The sequence below is a fragment of the Folsomia candida genome, unplaced genomic scaffold, assembly GCF_002217175.1.
Source record: "Folsomia candida strain VU population unplaced genomic scaffold, ASM221717v1 Fcan01_Sc023, whole genome shotgun sequence".
In the NCBI taxonomy this organism is placed as follows: domain Eukaryota; kingdom Metazoa; phylum Arthropoda; class Collembola; order Entomobryomorpha; family Isotomidae; genus Folsomia; species Folsomia candida.
Window position 1 is genome coordinate 1531504 of NW_019091215.1, and position 13406 is coordinate 1544909.

Sequence of the window (13406 nt, forward strand, 5' to 3'; positions counted from 1 at the left end):
GATCTCGATTATGAGTTAATAATCGAGATACGGGTTTACGGCTTCATATGCACTAATGGCCCTAAGGGGAGGATCCTATCAATTTTCCGGGGTCTATCGGACCTCACTCAACGGATGTGGTCAGGGGCAAAATTTGATGTTTACAGTAGCTGAACCCATACATGAAATACAAGGAAGTTATATGTTCCCATAGTGATTGGGGTGAAGTGAGACTAAAGCTACTTTGACATATGTGTTTTCCGCAGTTTATTAAGCATTTATGTATGTATCTATGTAATGATGGTTTGCTTTTTTTCTTAATTTTAAGGAATAGGAAAATCGCAAAAATATGATGTCTTGCATAATACATGACTTTTTAAAAGCATAATTGCATTAAACTATCAGCTCCATAAATAATCCAATCTGTTGGGAATGTTCGTTTTAAATATACAAAAAGTATGTATTTATTATGTATTATTATTTTGGAAAACAAACCAATCAGCAAATTTTACACTGTAAACCATGCTTAGTTCGGCTAACAAATACCACTCAATATTACAGCCATGAGATTAATGAAAGTATGATTAACGATTATGATTAGGGATTGATTTAAGGAATTTCAGGATTCTGGAGTGAGATTGGGAATTAAATTACACTGGGATTAAGACTAATTTGGGAGTAAATCTCTACAATTATTCAGTAGATATAGGATCTCGGATTAACTTTAAGCCCGGTTTACGTAACGAATGCTTCAATCCTACTATAGACTAATGACCGAACAACGAATGACCTAAAGTACGAGTAGTTAGTGACGACCGGAGCGACTGAAGTCCCAATTTGATTCACATAAAAGTCAGACCAACTGAACGTACATAGTCGCAAAATCCCCACTTCACTCTTCATTCCCACACCCCCACCCATGACGGGATTGGTGGCATCCAAAAAGCATGTCAAAATTCTGCAAAAACGTCACTTATACTTTTAATGATGGCAGCATTATTATTTTGCCGCCAAGCAATATACATTTTCAGGCCGCCCCCGCCGCTTCAACCGTCACCGTTGACCTCTGTTTTCTTACATATCGTTTACTAATTCGTAAAAGACCTAAGTGCAGTCAATGCTTTATTCAGAAAAGACCTAAGTGCACAGAAAAAAGTAAAAAAAGACATATGTGCAAGTATGTATTTACTTATGGCTAAATCTTGCCAAAACGATTTTTCATATATATCCGATCTATATTTCATATATATCGATTTAGCCATAAGTAAATACATACTTGCACATAGGTCTTTTTTACTTTTTTTCTGTGCACTTAAGTCTTTTCTGAATAAAGCATCGACTGCACTTACGTCTTTTATGAATTAGTACGACGATATACAGAAAGAGTCTAATTACAAAAATACCAACCATACTCTAAATTTTTATTGGTCCACATATGAATGTAATACATATTTACGAGAATGCAACAGATTTTACCCAGTAAACCTGAAACCTAAGTACGAGCTGTATTTAGTCCCAAGGTAATAAAGGTAGCTGAAATACATGAGGCAGAAAAAGGTGTCTTTAAAATAACTTTGTTAAGGGCTAAGTTCATTGAAGCCTGGTATTATTTCCAATTGAACCTCAGCACTCTGCACACTTTGTGAATACTGAAAAAAACACATTTAAAACATTTTCATATATTTTTTGTCAGCAAGCCCACGATTTCCGCAAGCTTGCCTATTAATCATCATGATGATACAGGAAATTATCCTTGTCCTATCCAGCATGATACTTTTTACATCTGGGACGAATGGACAAATCATTATCATCGGAGGATTCGTGGGCGGGGTAATTTTGCAAATGCTTAATCTATAAATTATTTAAAAACAAGTGTTGGAAACCCAAAATTTCTTCATTACAGTGTCTTCCGGTCGCAGGGTATGACTGGGATTGTGGCCTAGTCTTGGATTTTGCTTGTCGGTTACGGGGTAAAGTTGGCGTGTGTGTGGGGCATTCCCTTCCCGCTTTGGGGGACCGGCATTTCTGCGAATGCTGGGATAAGGTACATAGATATTGGTCTCCCTAATACATTAGGGCATTATAAAATTAGGGCATTAACCTATTATAATGCCTTGGTCTGGCAATATATGTATTTATGCTAAAGCCACTATGGTGTGGTCATTAATAGAAGAGACTAAAATTCTCGATTACTTGTCAACCATTATCCCTTAGAGGGATAATGGTTGACAAGTGAGTGACCTCGGTGAGCTATGGTGTGACGTAAAATTCACGATTAATTAAGCCTTACCTGTAAAGTGAAATAATTGATCTTGTTTTTGTGACCACCTTAGCGGAAACTAACCAAACGTATGATATAACATTAAGCGTATGATATAACATTTCACCCTCGTGTACTAAATTTTGCAAATTCACTGGTTGTAGCAAGCTTTGAAAAATGCGGTGCCCCGGGAACCTCAAAAATTTGCAGACTAAATATAATACTGGTTGCTTGTAGTGTACCTCAACCGCTGACTGTTCCGCGCTCGAATACACCTGCGACCGTTTAACTCGCCAGCAGAGAGCTTATCCAAGTTTCGATCCCGCAAGCAGCACGTGCGGTTGCTATTCGACAAGGGTAAGGAATCAAGGCCTACTTTTTATTACGAATTATCCGTTTTTGTCACGACCAAAGTTCGGACTTCAATCCAGATTTGAATCATCCCTGGTTAACAGAGGTGGGGAAAATACTATTTTAAAATATTAAATAGTATTTGTATTTTGTATTTCAAATAGTATTTTCCTCTCCTCTGATAACGGTGATTTACAATGTTATTTTTCATTGCAGTGTTCCACGGATGCTGAATGTTCAAATCTTGTGGAAACATGCGGCCTCCACGGGAAACCACCGAACGCAAAATGCCTTCAAGGATATTGCATCTGTGCTAACTGAATTAGAAAAACAGAGATTGGATCGTGATATTATGATAAACTTTAACATTTTAGTTACATCAAATTATAGTTTTACCAAATAAATAATTGCTACTTCACTTTAAGTTGGGACTACTTGGGACTTCTTTAAGCTCTAGGGAATTCTGTTTTTCCATATGAATTTGTTACACGATATGCATTTCAAGTTTACTAATTTACTAAGGATTATTGAAATTTGGAGATCATTACTTACATATATACATGCAAAGCTTACATTACATATATATCCTATAGGCTTCTTGTGCTAAAACATTCTATCGTAGCATATGTATTTATTTAACAGCTCGTTGAGAATATGCATTCTTGACCCCTAGCTTAAAAAGGTGTCTTAAAAATAGCCCCGTCATGGGAAAGGTTAATCGCGTTCACCATTTCTTGCTCCTCTAATACCTCACTCGCACCATTCCCCATTTAACCTCAGTACACTGGAGACTTGTTATATAATAAAAACCACGCACATTCGAAAATATTTTTCTCTTCTACAATTTGTCTCTTACGATGCAGGCATTCATTCGAGCCGTACTGGGCATCCTACTCGTCACTTCGGGGACGAACGGACAGCTTTATTATATATGCGCGAATTTAAAAATTCCTGATACTTCTTAGCCACCCCATAATCATGCCATTAACTCTTTTCGTTTGACTTTATGCCATGTTCGTTAAATTTTGTCGCGTTCCACAAAAACCGTCTGGAAGAATTAAATCTACATCCTTTAGTTGCTACTACATTTTATTTAAATTAAATACATTCCTACCATCAAGGGTCATACAGTTAATGACGTATGTAGATTTTACATGCCATTATCTGATGTAACAAATTATAACCTCATTCAAAAAATATAGTAAGAAGTATAGGAGATAAGATTATCATTTTAAAGTAAATCCTGTTCAATAGATTTCCCGCATTTGAAGGTGTCGTGCTTTCCGTAGATGTCGCAGGACCTGATGTTATCTCCCCAGTTGGAATTGGACCCGTGGGTGTGGTTATCCGAGGAGTCGTTGAAGTTAATGTGTTATCAAACTCGCAGACGTACTTTAGCTGCTCGGTTTCTGAAATGGTGCACCAGCCCCAGGCCCCACTCTCTGTCGTTGTCCAGTAGAGCCCAGAACCGGGGATCGGATTCTGGCACAGATCTCCCAGGAAATTCATGTACGGGATCACCGGTCTTCGTGGGACCCATTGCCAGTTCACCCCACCCTCGAAAAATATGACACGTCCGCCCAGCCAGATTTTATCGTTAACTGGAAATTACAGTGGATTATGCATCTCACAATGCACATGTCAGACATGTTTCTCATGGATTTGTGGAAAGCCTCCACTGCTAAAAAATCAATTAACTAAATACAATAGACAATAGATACATTTTAGCACTTTTGCTGAATTTACCTCGCTACGAACCTTTTGGTTTTATATAAGCTGGCAAAAACATGAATTTTCATCAACCAAAACTTTCCTATCTGTTTTCCGAAGGTGAAAATCAGCGTTTTTGTCAATTTTTAAAACCTTCGTAGCATCGTAGACTCTGCAGAACTTTTTAATTGCCACTTTTCTGTGTTTGGTTACTGGATTTTTTAGTTCCCGTTTTAATAAGATCCGTAAGAAACATGTCTGACCAGTGCATTGTAATTAATTGTATTGCTTTTCTTATCGTTTATGCAGCTAATATGGACCTGCAAAATTTTGACTGGCCAAGTAAGTCCTTAAACTTTCATCCAACTCCGGAGTTGATGGACTCGCCAAGAAACCGCCTTTATCTGTGCAACTAATTAACGCATTCTGCCAACTGGTCTAAACATATAGAAAATAGGTTAATTCATATCATTAACCACATAAATATGTATTTAATCAGCCTTAATTTAAAAAGATTTTACTCTGGTTTCGCTAATCGTGTAGACAATAATATCAGTTCCACCCGTAGATTGATAGTTTGCACCTGTGTAACATTGATAAATAGAATATGTTACAATTTCATACTAAACACTGTTCGTTAAATCATTCCCCAAATCAGAAATTTTAAATCGTCTCTCAGCTCGGGGAATTTATTTTAAAATTAAGAGCGACTAGATTGTTGAGCAGAGCGTTTCCGATTTTTAAAAATATACACCCCAGATGTCCCACAAATTTATTTGGTTGGAGTGTAAATCTGGGTGCATTTACAATAAGGGCACATGTTTTAGAGTTAAAATTCTTAAAGTTGAAATTTTAACTTAACATCATGTTGTAACCATCCGTTACAACGGAAGTTAAAGAGAAAGCTTAAAATTTGATCTTATGTTAATTTATGCAAATCCTGCTAGATTTCATCTGTAACCTGTGTTTAAGTTCTTTTATGCAATCCCATCACATTTTAAATTCTTACCGATTTGAATCCCGTTAACAAGTAGGGCACGAACGAAAATTTGTAGCAATAAGTAAACCTTGCACAATTCCATTTTAATGTTTTATCGATCAGAGTGACATATTTTGCGGGTTACGTACAACCTCAGAAAATTTCTGTCAGTCAACTTCACCAGATTTGACTCCACCAGACAAAAAATAATTAACTTTATCTTAATCCTACCGCTAGCGTTTGTCTGGTCATGATTAACTTCCTTGATTTACGATAGACGATTGAGATGAAGGTTAGCAACGTTTTCAGGCAGGACTTATTACAATAATTGGAAACAGAACATAGTTTCTTATCTAACAATTCAACGCAAGTAATCAATTGTGACTTTATGTATTTATTTAAGTACCAGTTGCTTCACATTTATGTAAAAGCTAAAGGTCAAACATTCATATACGCCCGTTCTTCAATGAATATTGGTACGAATAAGATTAGCACTTATTCAGCGGCTGGGGCAGACGTGAACACAATGCTTAAATGATGATGAAATGACAAATTTCGTTTCTGATAGCTGAATTTATCCGACGCTTAATTACTTGGATTTATTGCACGTTCATATTGACGCAAATGGAGGAGAAGCATCTTTGACCGTGCATATGCGTCATTCCGCAATACAACGAGTTCCATACAGTCAATGGAAAAAGTATTGGCAACCCCCACGCTAGCTAAATAAAATTAGCTATAACCTTGGAATACATTATACAATTGGCATGAAAATTTGTACGCATTTAGAAAATATAATGTAGTTTTCGATTATAATCATGTTTTAATGATTAAAATTAGATAAATACAGTTTTTAAATAATTTGTTGGAAAATTTGCAAAATTAACCCGCAAAAAGTATTGGCAACTCTTAACTTTAAAAGTCATTATCAAAGATACGGCAATTTTGTTTCGATAAACTGCTTCCTGTACCGCGTAGCACCTCGCCTCGATGCAATGAGAGCAGAAATACGCCTTGGAATTGACTGGACAAATTTCTTTATAACGCTTTTGGATATGGCTTCCCAATCTTCTTTCGAACTTATGACAAGCTCGTTTTTTGTTGAGTGATTTCCCACCAGTCCCTCTTTTCTCGTCTCGGACAATCAGAATCACATCGGGAGACTGTGCAGCTAACGAAAGAAGCTTAACCTTTTCGGTCTCCAAAAATGTGCATCGTTAATGTGGATGCATGTTTTGGGGCCACTACATTTTTGGAATATGAAATTACTTCCTTGGTCAGGTTTTTGTCAAATGTTTTCAAATTATCGTTTCGAATGATTAATTAGACCTCATTGGTCATCACTTCATCGATAGTGACCAGCTAACTACGCAACGACCTAGTCATTCAACCCCAAACCAAATCGATCCTCCGCCGAGCTTGACTCCCAGACGGCAGCATTCATTTTTGAGAGCCTCATTTTGTATCCTCCAAACTCTAGCCATCCAACCCGCACCGATAAAGTTAAATTTACTTATGTGAGACCACTAGACCCTTCTTCATCAATTGGAAGTCTATTTAGGGCGGTATTTAGCTGATTTAAATACCTTGAGTTGGTTGGTTTCGGGAGCCTTCTCTTTTATGGGGCTACTGTACCCTGAAACCCCATGGCATGATTTTTGATTTATCACCATGTTGTAGGAAATATTGACTCCACAGTTGGTTCTCAAATTCTAAGCGGTTTTGGGTGTTGAAATCTTCCGATTTCAAGTAATTTGTTGCTTGATTCATCATTTGCGTTTGGGCGTAGGTAACTTTTTTTCTTCCGCATCATGGAAAAGCAAAAACTAAAATTGTCATTTTATATTTGTTGGCTACATTTCCAATTGTAAATATGAAAAAGTATGTTTTCCATTGATTTTTCGATATCCAACTTTTTTTTGCGAAAAGACATGAATATTTCTCACCGCACCAAATACAGCTCGTTAGGTGTCGCCATTTTGGTTCCAGACAACACAACTGCTGACTTAAAATGTAGCTATCGTCATATTTTGTCACCTAATTAACTTACCGTAATGATATGTGAAAGGTCATTAAGAAAGTTGTTTCGCGTAATTAATTTGGCCATATGTTGCCAATACTTTTTGCGGATTAATTTTGTAAATTTTCCAATAACTTATTTAAAAACTCTGTTTATCTAATTTTAATTAATAAGTCATGATTATAATCGAAAACTACATTATATTTGCCAAATGCGAACACATTTTCATGCCAATTGTATAATGCATTCCAAGGTTACAGCCAATTTTATTTAGCTGGTGTGGGGGTTGCCAATACTTTTTCCATTGACTGTACATATGCACACGTATGCATATGTTTTTCTGTATGACAGTTAAGTGTAAATGACAAAAATAAATGTCAATAATACTACCTGAAAATGCTTTACATATACCAAAATATTGGGCAGTATTATTTCCAACCAGGTATAATTTTATTAATTCACAAAAAGATTATGTAGAAAGGCTAGGCATGCTAAATAGGACACTTGAACAATTATTGTGGATACAGATATTTAAAAAAATGTATACATAATTTGATTTTTTATGATGTGTGTGGATGTTCATGTTTCTAAAAAATATCAGGAAACAAATCTCATGACTAAAACTCCGAAATCATGTAAGGTTACTTTAATACAAATAAGTAATTCACATCGCCGACATTCTAGTAGTACGTGTAAGAGTGGTCTAATCCATTTTGACTCATACTTTATGAGTCTAAAGCGTTTGTTAGAATTCTTGTTTTCGAATAACCCATACTTAATGACTGACCCTATAGGACACAAAGCGTCAATCAATTCGTCAATCTAAAGGGTGGCCCAAATGTATCTCCCGACTTTTTCTTGCAAAAGAATAAGACCCTATTTTTCAAAACCATGTAACTTGGTGAGCCCAAGTTTATTTCCGCACATACCTTAGTATTTGGTCTTTCAACAATTCACCCTAACAATGTCCTCATCGCTTTTGTTGAAACTCTATGATGATCTTTCCAAAGTCATTTTTGGCATGAAATTTCACTTTTCTTGAACTTTCGTCGTTATCGCTGCTGTCGAGCATGGTTCTGGATCCATGTACATCTCTCACTTAAGTATTACCCATTGGTTATCCAAAACACCCACATCCGGATTTTTAGTAGACCACACCCCCTTGCCCCAAACCGTTTTACCCTGCCCTTCATTTAGCGCCATGGTGGTTTTTGAAGCGTGACTTGCAGCACTATCCTAGAGGAAAAGTACTGACTAACATTTGGAAAAAATTCCTTGTTTCCCATGCTATCAAAGTGTTTAGGTTGCATTTTCGCTATAAAATTCTTTACATTAAAAAGTGCCATACTTGTATAATATGAAAGGTTTTTACGCCACGCGCAAAAAAACACCCGCAACCATAACTTTCGATACCAATTGTAACACACGTATGGGTGGTACGTCCGATTTTTTTGCGGTTTTGTATCTTATATTTTGTAGGTTGAATTTGACATACAACTTACTTCGGGATTCAATAGTCCAGAGGAAATGACGCAATGGTTCTTGACCTTGTATTTTTTCACCCAAATCGCCACTTTTTTTAAGTATTCCTCCAAATTTAAGACTTTAATTAATGTTCTATGGAGATAGTAATGTTTTCCGGCTTACAAGGGACACTCACGACCTGTCGTTTGAGTCCAGGGTACCCACTATGTTTTTTAGAATCTACTAGGACCCCAGATGAAGGATTCATTCAAATTTCCGTGTAAAACTCATATTTGGCGCCATGGCGTGGCGCTAAACTTAAAAATTTGCATTTTCGACCAATTTCAAACCCCCATAACTTTTGCAGTTTATGTCGGATTTTTAAAATTTTATGCTTAAAATGATCAGAAAAGTCGAAATTTTAGAGAAAAAAATAAAAACCAAAAAGTTTTAATTTTTGAGATATTTTTAGCATTTTTTCGACGAACCCGAAATTTCGAAATTTTGCGAAAAGTTAAAAACGATAATTTTGAAAAAAATTTCATAGAATACGAAAGTTGAACTCCTTGTCATGATTTTTGCAAACAATTTTGAAAATCCGTCCAGGATTTCAAAAGTTATGGCAGTTTTAAAATGAAAAACCATCAAATTTGGCGAATTTGGCGCCACGCCATGGCGCCAAATATGAGTTTTACACGGAAATATGAATGAATCCTTCATCTGGGGTCCTAGTAGATTCTAAAAAACATAGTGGGTACCCTGGACTCAAACGACAGGTCGTGAGTGTCCCTTGTTAGTTTATAAGTTGTCTGACTAGAATTCGTTGACTTTGTAACCTTCTACATTGTAGCATCGTAAATTTACTTGTTAACAATTTTCAAGCATTTTGAGTCACTTCGTTCTTTTGAAAAACTAAGTACCGAACTTCGGTTTTCGGGTAAATCTTGAGCTTAATTGTTGTTTTTCGGGTAGGTGACATCTTTCCACATCGGTCAGGCCGCTTTTTGTATTTGACAAAATTTCTGCTGCTGCGTAGCCTTACCATTTTCCCGCCATATCACAATTTCCCCACATTTTGATTTATTTTTTATTGCTGCGCAACCGAAATTTTTGTCTGAATTTTATGATAGTCACGATCGACCTTCCATATTGGACTACGTATGCTAAAATTTTCAAAATAAAACATTTGCTGGTTCAGAAATTACAGCCGATTTTATCTTAAACTTTTGCGAAAAAATTCCTCGGGAGATACATTTGGGCCACCCTTTAATAGTTTACAACAGTAAATTTATACTTTTAAAAGTTGTTGTATGTATTGAGGTACATATGTTGCAAACGTAGATATGTCAACCGGATTACGAAAAATACTACCATTAAGAAAATACATAGCAAAATAAGTAAAATCATTCAGAATTTTAGTTTTTTGCTGTGCAAAATATCCACTGAATAATGATATGCGTCAAATAAAATAAATAACTGCACGTATATGTCTATTCAGATAATCTTCCTAATCACTAAAACTTCTGAATCCCGAGCAATAAATTAATTGTATAAATCACCACCTTTTCAAAATACTTTGCCTGAATCCCCTTCTCTAAACAGTACAATCTCCCGTAAAACAGCGCCCCACCGATCTCCATGGCTCTCAGCGACTTAAGCCTCCTACTCATTATCCGCCTTTCCCACCCTGCACACACAACCCACATCCAAACGCCCCATATTCGTAGCACTTTCTCAGACCTCGTCTTTACCTCAACCCCAACAGCCAGCCCTATGATAGCAAAAACTACCACAAAAATATTTACCACAGGGAAATACGAGTAAAACCAGAGCGGAAAGTGATTGTACATCCGAATTGTAACAAACGTAACAAGAACAGTTGTTCCCATTCCGATAATCATAAATTCAACGACAAATAGCTCTTGAAGCCGGCGCATTTTCTCCAAAATTATGACAAGCTTGACATATTCTGTAACCAGGTAGCGAAGACGCCACCGGCTTCGTGCACAGGAAAGATATGTTATGAGAGAAGTAAGCATTTTGAAGAAGGAGAAAGCCATCATTAGTGGGAGCGCGTAGAGGCGGCAGCCTTCAAAGTGGGTTGCCATGACGACGTAGAGAAAGGCGATGTAGAACAAGAAGTGCCAGAAGGGACTGAGGTTGGCCATCTGAAGGAGGTGGAGGAGGGGGTCCAGTTTCAGGAAGACTGATGCGGCAATGAGAATGATGGGAAAGATGGTGAATTGGTAAATCATGCCGGACATGGCGAGCCAGAACAGGTCAGGTGGTTGAGTTATTTTAGATCCTACATACATGTGAAGTTTATAAAACAAAATTATTCAATGCATACATATTCCGTTTTAAACACATACATATTTCTATATATTTACATGTCCCTAGTATTAAACGGGCCAAGACAACACTAAAGAAATTGTTTTAAATATTTTAAGCGATAACCCGGAGTAACTCTTTCTATACGATTTTTACCCTGGGATGTACGGCATATGTATGCTACATTATAGCTTTGGAAATGATTCATTAGCAAAAAAGTAATATCTAAACAGTTCCTAAGTTCCGGCTATGAACTACATATTTTATCCGATTGGTAATAAAAGGCTGACATATTTACTACCTATCTCTTTCGTTTGTGCCTTTAATTAAACACTGAGAAGAACCTCTTCTATCACATATTGATAGTAAAATCGTACGCGTTTTACCTTTTGGCTCCACATTTCTAAACTTCTGAAACAAGAGATTCCATCCGTCGACAAATCGCTCCCCGTATAGCATCAAAGCCAATCCAGCAGATAAATTGTAACACCACAAAAACAAAAGGATTACATGCACCATCAAAACTGGCAATGGGGACAAAGTCGTCGAACCGTGTATGACCAGTAAGAGCAGGAAAGTTCCGGCCAGACAGTGAAGCCCGAACCCTACGATGACATTGAAGCACCAAAGAAATGATTTCTTCAGATTTTTATAATAAACTAATTTTCCTTGCCCAGTCTTCCATTCGATAATGGGATGAGAAAATACTTGCAGGAATTTATCGTACTGATCTAACACAGAAATCATTTGATTTACTGCCATCTTGAATCAGTTTCGAAATTTTTATTTTAACGAATATAGGGTGTTATTTCGCAAAACTGTTCGACTTCTGGTCTTTGTCAGAATGTTAGATTTCTCCAAAAATCCTCGTTAATATGTATTTAGCAAATTAGATATATGTATGTACTTAGGATTAGCCTTGCTTTCCAGAATTGTAAACGTTTTCACATGAACTATCGGTAGAAGATATTCATTAAGTTATTGATTTATATGGAAGCATGCAGAGAAGGACTGTGAAAAAAATTCAAGATAAATTTTTGTGCAAGATAATTTAGATAGACAACCCTTCTTCTCCTGGGCTAGCTCAATCCAACTTGGATTATCCAAGCTTACGAATTTGCAGAAGTTAAAATATTTCAGATATTAACTCATCAAATACTGGCTTTGCATTATTTAGCTTTTTTGTTTAAATATATGTATGTGGACAGCAGCCGCAAATCATGGGTTCAGGATATTTCAGCATTGTGGAAGTACATATTTACATACATACATACATATGTATGCATATTGATACTGATTAATTATTAATCCCAAGGATACCATATTAAGCTGAACGCAGCTAAATAAACATGTTTAAAGTAAAGAACCACTTTAATCTATTGGTAGACTAATTCTTAAAATACTTCTTAAGTCGAGTTTTCTGTTTAAATTTTGATCAGATAAAATAAATATACTCTCAATACGAAACTCTAAATATTTAGAGTTTCGCTTAGTTAAACCACCCAACTAATTGCGGCTCAGTAATTATCACTACTTTTCTCGGTTAAATATATCATAGTCATCAAGGAACTCTTAATGGTTGGACCGTCTTTCTCCTCATGCTTAAATATATTATGATACTTTATCTTGGCATACCAGCGAACAAACTTGTAAATATGAAAGGTAAGATGAGTCGAGGCAACGGATGGCAACGTACATATATTACGCCATCATTTTGCTGGTTATGATAGTGAATGATCATGAATAAAAATGAATTTCCGGTGATTTGAATAAAAATGAGTGAAAGATTCCGTCACTTCAGATGAGTGACTGTGAATGAAAGGATTTCTAACTCATTTCATTTTTCACCCTATACTTATGTAATACATGGGGCGAAGTATGTAAGAAATGAAGTCTGATGAAATAAATAAAATGAGCTTGAAAGAGAATGATTGAATGCGAATGAAAATCTTAAGTCAGAAATCGGGATGAATGAATTTTGAATGAAAATTTTGTTTCTGAACAGGTAGGTATGTTTCCAACCAATATTAACACCTTGTTAATAAGGACATCAAATCAAAATGAAGCTACAGTGGCATCAAGATAACCTTACCCCGCTGAATCTCAAGGCGGTGCGCGCACAATGACAGGCTCAACCCGCACAAATCGCCTAAAAAACAGGGTCTCGTTTTTAGTCTCACTCTAGTGACCTTAATATTTGACTCATTGAGATCTAACTTGGCACACACACTCACAGCCATATTCCCCAGGGTGGTTTTCAAGGATTTTGACCTAGGTCCCTTGAGTGACCTTCCAGAAATTACCAAACTTTT

General features: G+C 36.4%; 1 protein-coding gene and 1 long non-coding RNA gene across 2 annotated transcripts; one reads left to right on the top strand and one right to left on the bottom strand.

The window, feature by feature from the left end:
• The first annotated feature begins 1590 nt into the window (after positions 1-1590).
• LOC110859028 lies at positions 1591-3013 on the top strand. The gene is made up of 4 exons (XM_035859101.1): positions 1591-1809; positions 1883-2023; positions 2477-2596; positions 2807-3013. The coding sequence occupies exons 1-4, from the start codon at positions 1711-1713 to the stop codon at positions 2909-2911; spliced, it is 465 nt and encodes a 154-aa protein (XP_035714994.1). The 5' UTR covers positions 1591-1710; the 3' UTR covers positions 2912-3013.
• Positions 3014-3682: 669 nt separating this feature from the next.
• Positions 3683-4882, bottom strand: LOC118438620. Its single transcript, XR_004836952.1, has 3 exons — positions 4822-4882; positions 4621-4738; positions 3683-4191 (listed from the first exon to the last, which is right to left on the bottom strand). It is a non-coding gene; the product is annotated as an uncharacterized LOC118438620 (long non-coding RNA).
• Between the last annotated feature and the right edge of the window lie 8524 nt (positions 4883-13406).